At 46.6% G+C, this 7607-nt stretch overlaps 1 protein-coding gene across 1 annotated transcript; it reads left to right on the top strand.

Moving 5' to 3' along the window:
• Nucleotides 1–625: 625 nt before the first annotated feature.
• Nucleotides 626–6952, top strand: LOC121272213 (cell wall protein DAN4-like; the record flags this gene model as incomplete). Its single annotated transcript, XM_041178740.1, has 3 exons — nucleotides 626–673; nucleotides 1583–1630; nucleotides 6860–6952. Coding segments are annotated over 3 exons (189 nt in total), but the record flags the coding sequence as incomplete, so codon positions are not given.
• Nucleotides 6953–7607: the final 655 nt, after the last annotated feature.

Raw genomic sequence — 7607 nt, 5'->3', positions numbered from 1 at the left:
AACACCTACCATAGGAACTATTGAAAACAACTCAACACCTACCACAGAAACCAGCAAAACCACCTCAACACCAACCACAGAAGCCAGCGAAACCACCTCACCACCCACCATAGGAACCAGTGAAACCACCACAACACCTCCCATCGAAACCAGTGAAACCACATCAACACCTACTAAAGAAACCACCAAAATCAACACAACACCTACCACAGAAACCAGAGAAAATATCTTGGCACCTACCACAGAAACCAGTGAAACCACATCAACACCTACCACAGAAATCACTGAAAGCACATCAACTCCTACCACAGAAACCAGCAAAATTAACTCTGCACCTACCACAGAAACCAGCAAAAGCACCTCAACACCTACCACAGAAGCCAGTGAAATCACCACAGCACATACTTTAGAAAACATTGAAACCACCTCAACACCTACCAGAGAAGCCAGTGAAACCACCTCAACACCTACCACAGAAGCCAGCAAAGCCACTTCAACACCTACCATAAGAACTATTGAAAACACCTCAACATCTACTACAGAAACGAGCAGAACCACCTCAACACCTACCACAGAACCCAGCAAAACCACCTCAACACCTGCCACAGAAGCCAGCGAAACCACCTCAACACCCACTAAAGGAACCAGTGAAACCACCTCAACACCCACTAAAGGAACCAGTGAAACCACCTCAACACCTACTACAAAGACCACCAAAACCACCTCAACACCTACCACAGAAAACAGCGAAAATATCTTGGCACCTACCACAGAAACCAGTGAAACCACATCAACACCTACCACAGAAATCACTGAAAGCACCTCAACTCCTACCACAGAAACCAGCGAAACTAAATTTGCACCTAACACAGAAACCAGCGCAACCACCTCAACACCATCCACAGAAGCCAGTGAAACGAACTCATCACCTCCAATAGGAACCAGTAAAACCAGCAAAACACCTACCACAGAAATCAGCAAAACCACCTCAACACCTACCATAGGAACCAGTGAAACCACCTCAACACCTACCACAGAAGCCAGTGAAATCACCACAGCACATACTTTAGAAAACAGTGAAACCACCTCAACACCTACTTCAGAAATCACCAAAATCACCTCAACACCTACCACAGAAACCAGCGAAAATATCTTGGCACCTACCACAGAAACCAGTGAAACCACATCAACACCTACCACAGAAATCAGTGAAAGCACATCAACTCTTACCACAGAAACCAGCAAAATTAACTCTGCACCTACCACAGAAATCAGCAAAAGCACCTCAACACCTACCACAGAAGCCAGTGAAATCACCACAGCACATACTTTAGAAAACAGTGAAACCACCTCAACACCTACCAGAGAAGCCAGTGAAACCACCTCAACGCCTACCACAGAAGCCAGCAAAACCACCTCAACACCAACCAAAGGAACCATTGAAACCACCTCAACACCTACCACAGAAACTAGCAAAACCACCTCAACACCTACCACAGAACCCAGCAACACCACCTCAACACCTACCACAGAAGCCAGCAAAACCACCTCAACACCAACCACAGAAGCCAGCAAAACCACCTCAGCACCTACGATAGGAACCAGTGAAACCACCACAACACCTACCATAGGAACCAGTGAAACCACCTCAACACCTACTACAGAAACCACCAAAACCACCTCAACACCTACCACAGAAACCAGCAAAAATATCTTGGCACCTACCACAGACACCAGTGAAACCACATCAACACCTAACACAGAAATCAGTGAAAGCACCTCAACTCCTACCACAGAAACCGGCAAATCTAACTCTGCACCTACCACACAAACCAGCAAAAGCACCTCAACACCTACCACAGAAGCCAGTGAAATCACCACAGCACATACTTTAGAAAATATTGAAACCACCTCAACACCTACCAGAGAAGCCAGTGAAACCACCTCAACACCTACCACAGAAGCCAGCAAAGCCACTTCAACACCGACCATAGGAACTATTGAAAACACCTCAACACCTACCACAGAAACCAGCAAAACCACCTCAACACCTACCACAGAACCCAGCAAAATCACCTCAACACCTACCACAGAACCCAGCAAAACCACCTCAATACCTACCACAGAAGCCAACGAAACCACCTCAACACCCACCAAAGTAACCAGTGAAACCACCTCAACAGCTCCCATTGAAACCAGTGAAGCCACCTCAACACCTACCACAGAAACCAGCGAAAATATCTTGGCACCTACCACAAAAACTGGTGAAACCACCTCAGCACCTACCAAAGAAAGGGGTGAAACCACCTCAACACCTAACACAGAAACCAGTGAAATCACATCAACATCTACCGTAGGTACAAGTGAAACCACATTAACACCTACCATCAAAACCAGCAAAGTAACCTCAACAACTCCCATCAAAACCACCGAAACCACCTCAACACCTACCACAGAAACCAGGGAACCAACCTCAACAACTACCACAGAAACCAATAAAACCACCGCAACACCTACAACAGAAAGCAGTGAAAGCACCTCAACACCTACCACAGGAAGCAATCAAACCACCTCAACACCTAACACAGAAATCAGTGACACCACATCAACAGCTCTCATAGATACGAGTGAAACCACCTTAACACCTTCCACAGAAACAAGCGAAACCACCTCAGCACCTACTACAGAAACCAGCGAAATAACCTCAACACCTCCCATCGACACCAGCGAAACCATAACACATACCACAGAAAACAGTGAAACCATCTCAACACCTAACACAGAAACAAGCAAAACCACCTCAACACCTACCACAGAAACCAGCAAAACCACCGCAACACCTACCACAGGAGCCAGCGAAACCACCTCAACACCTACCATAGGAAGCAGTGAAACCATCTCAACATCTAACACAGAAACCAGCGAACCCACGTCAACACCTACCACAGAAATCAGCGAAAGCACCTCAACACCTACCACAGAAATTAGCAAAAGCACCTCAACACCTCCAGTAGAAATCAGCGAAACCACCTCAACACCTACCACAGAAAGTAGCGAAACCACCTCAACACCTACCACAGAAACCAGCAAACCCATGTCAACACCTACCACAGACACCAGCAAAACCACCTCAACACCTACCACAGAAGCCGGCGATACCACCTCAGCACCCACCAAAGGAACCATCAAAACCACCTCAACACCTACCACAGAAACCAGCAAAAATATCTTGGCACCTACCACAGAAACCAGTGAAACCACATCAACACCTACCACAGAAACCACTGAAAGCACCTCAACTCCTACCACAGAAACCAGCGAATCCAACTCTGCACCTACCACAGAAACCAGCAAAAGCACCTCAACACCTACCACAGAAACCAGTGAAATCACCACAGCACATACTTTAGAAAACAGTGAAACCACCTCAACACCTACCAGAGAAGCCAGTGAAACCAGCTCAACACCTACCACAGAAGCCAGCAAAGCCACTTCAACACCTACCATAGGAACTATTGAAAACAACTCAACACCTACCACAGAAACCAGCAAAACCACCTCAACACCAACCACAGAAGCCAGCGAAACCACCTCACCACCCACCATAGGAACCAGTGAAACCACCACAACACCTCCCATCGAAAACAGTGAAACCACATCAACACCTTCTAAAGAAACCACCAAAATCAACACAACACCTACCACAGAAACCAGAGAAAATATCTTGGCACCTACCACAGAAACCAGTGAAACCACATCAACACCTACCACAGAAATCACTGAAAGCACATCAACTCCTACCACAGAAACCAGCAAAATTAACTCTGCACCTACCACAGAAACCAGCAAAAGCACATCAACACCTACCACAGAAGCCAGTGAAATCACCACAGCACATACTTTAGAAAACATTGAAACCAACTCAACACCTACCAGACAAGCCAGTGAAACCACCTCAACACCTACCACAGAAGCCAGCAAAGCCACTTCAACACCTACCATAAGAACTATTGAAAACACCTCAACACCTATTACAGAAACAAGCAGAACCACCTCAACACCTACCACAGAACCCAGCAAAACCACCTCAACACCTGCCACAGAAGCCAGCGAAACCACCTCAACACCCACTAAAGGAACCAGTGAAACCACCTCAACACCCACTAAAGGAACCAGTGAAACCACCTCAACACCTACTACAGAAACCACCAAAACCACCTCAACACCTACCACAGAAAACAGCGAAAATATCTTGGCACCTACCACAGAAACCAGTGAAACCACATCAACACCTACCACAGAAATCACTGAAAGCACCTCAACTCCTACCACAGAAACCAGCGAAACTAAATTTGCACCTAACACAGAAACCAGCGCAACCACCTCAACACCTTCCACAGAAGCCAGTGAAACGAACTCATCACCTCCAATAGGAACCAGTAAAACCACCAAAACACCTACCACAGAAATCAGCAAAACCACCTCAACACCTACCATAGGAACCAGTGAAACCACCTCAACACCTACCACAGAAACCAGTGAAACCACCTCAACAACTACCAGAGAAGCCAGCAAAACCACTGTAACACCTACCACAGAAAGCAGTGAAACCACCTCAACACCTAACACAGAAACCAGTGAAATCGCATCAACACCTACCATAGGTACAAGTGAAACCACATTAACACCTACCACCAAAACCAGCAAAGTAACCTCAACACCTCCCATCAAAACCAGCGAAACCACCTCAACACCTACCACAGAAACTAGGGAACCCAACTCAACAACTACCACAGAAACCAATAAAACCACTGCAACACCTACAACAGAAAGCAGTGAAAGCACCTCAACACCTACCACAGAAACCAGCAAACCCATGTCAACACCTACCACAGACACCAGCAAAACCACCTCAACACCTACCACAGAAGCTGGCGATACCACCTCAGCACCCACCAAAGGAACCATCAAAACCACCTCAACACCTACCACAGAAACCAGCAAAAATATCTTGGCACCTACCACAGAAACCAGTGAAACCACATCAACACCTACCACAGAAACCACTGAAAGCACCTCAACTCCTACCACAGAAACCAGCGAATCCAACTCTGCAACTACCACAGAAACCAGCAAAAGCACCTCAACACCTACCACAGAAACCAGTGAAATCACCACAGCACATACTTTAGAAAACAGTGAAACCACCTCAACACCTACCAGAGAAGCCAGTGAAACCAGCTCAACACCTACCACAGAAGCCAGCAAAGCCACTTCAACACCTACCATAGGAACTATTGAAAACAACTCAACACCTACCACAGAAACCAGCAAAACCACCTCAACACCAACCACAGAAGCCAGCGAAACCACCTCACCACCCACCATAGGAACCAGTGAAACCACCACAACACCTCCCATCGAAACCAGTGAAACCACATCAACACCTACTAAAGAAACCACCAAAATCAACACAACACCTACCACAGAAACCAGAGAAAATATCTTGGCACCTACCACAGAAACCAGTGAAACCACATCAACACCTACCACAGAAATCACTGAAAGCACATCAACTCCTACCACAGAAACCAGCAAAATTAACTCTGCACCTACCACAGAAACCAGCAAAAGCACCTCAACACCTACCACAGAAGCCAGTGAAATCACCACAGCACATACTTTAGAAAACATTGAAACCACCTCAACACCTACCAGAGAAGCCAGTGAAACCACCTCAACACCTACCACAGAAGCCAGCAAAGCCACTTCAACACCTACCATAAGAACTATTGAAAACACCTCAACACCTACTACAGAAACGAGCAGAACCACCTCAACACCTACCACAGAACCCAGCAAAACCACCTCAACACCTGCCACAGAAGCCAGCGAAACCACCTCAACACCCACTAAAGGAACCAGTGAAACCACCTCAACACCCACTAAAGGAACCAGTGAAACCACCTCAACACCTACTACAAAGACCACCAAAACCACCTCAACACCTACCACAGAAAACAGCGAAAATATCTTGGCACCTACCACAGAAACCAGTGAAACCACATCAACACCTACCACAGAAATCACTGAAAGCACCTCAACTCCTACCACAGAAACCAGCGAAACTAAATTTGCACCTAACACAGAAACCAGCGCAACCACCTCAACACCATCCACAGAAGCCAGTGAAACGAACTCATCACCTCCAATAGGAACCAGTAAAACCAGCAAAACACCTACCACAGAAATCAGCAAAACCACCTCAACACCTACCATAGGAACCAGTGAAACCACCTCAACACCTACCACAGAAGCCAGTGAAATCACCACAGCACATACTTTAGAAAACAGTGAAACCACCTCAACACCTACTTCAGAAATCACCAAAATCACCTCAACACCTACCACAGAAACCAGCGAAAATATCTTGGCACCTACCACAGAAACCAGTGAAACCACATCAACACCTACCACAGAAATCAGTGAAAGCACATCAACTCTTACCACAGAAACCAGCAAAATTAACTCTGCACCTACCACAGAAATCAGCAAAAGCACCTCAACACCTACCACAGAAGCCAGTGAAATCACCACAGCACATACTTTAGAAAACAGTGAAACCACCTCAACACCTACCAGAGAAGCCAGTGAAACCACCTCAACGCCTACCACAGAAGCCAGCAAAACCACCTCAACACCAACCAAAGGAACCATTGAAACCACCTCAACACCTACCACAGAAACTAGCAAAACCACCTCAACACCTACCACAGAACCCAGCAACACCACCTCAACACCTACCACAGAAGCCAGCAAAACCACCTCAACACCAACCACAGAAGCCAGCAAAACCACCTCAGCACCTACGATAGGAACCAGTGAAACCACCACAACACCTACCATAGGAACCAGTGAAACCACCTCAACACCTACTACAGAAACCACCAAAACCACCTCAACACCTACCACAGAAACCAGCAAAAAATATCTTGGCACCTACCACAGACACCAGTGAAACCACATCAACACCTAACACAGAAATCAGTGAAAGCACCTCAACTCCTACCACAGAAACCGGCAAATCTAACTCTGCACCTACCACACAAACCAGCAAAAGCACCTCAACACCTACCACAGAAGCCAGTGAAATCACCACAGCACATACTTTAGAAAATATTGAAACCACCTCAACACCTACCAGAGAAGCCAGTGAAACCACCTCAACACCTACCACAGAAGCCAGCAAAGCCACTTCAACACCGACCATAGGAACTATTGAAAACACCTCAACACCTACCACAGAAACCAGCAAAACCACCTCAACACCTACCACAGAACCCAGCAAAATCACCTCAACACCTACCACAGAACCCAGCAAAACCACCTCAATACCTACCACAGAAGCCAACGAAACCACCTCAACACCCACCAAAGTAACCAGTGAAACCACCTCAACAGCTCCCATTGAAACCAGTGAAGCCACCTCAACACCTACCACAGAAACCAGCGAAAATATCTTGGCACCTACCACAAAAACTGGTGAAACCACCTCAGCACCTACCAAAGAAAGGGGTGAAACCACCTCAACACCTAACACAGAAACC

Source organism: Carcharodon carcharias, chromosome 33, assembly GCF_017639515.1.
Source record: "Carcharodon carcharias isolate sCarCar2 chromosome 33, sCarCar2.pri, whole genome shotgun sequence".
Taxonomy (NCBI): domain Eukaryota; kingdom Metazoa; phylum Chordata; class Chondrichthyes; order Lamniformes; family Lamnidae; genus Carcharodon; species Carcharodon carcharias.
Note: the sequence above shows the minus strand (reverse complement) of the source record. Positions and strands in the feature narration are given on the sequence as shown.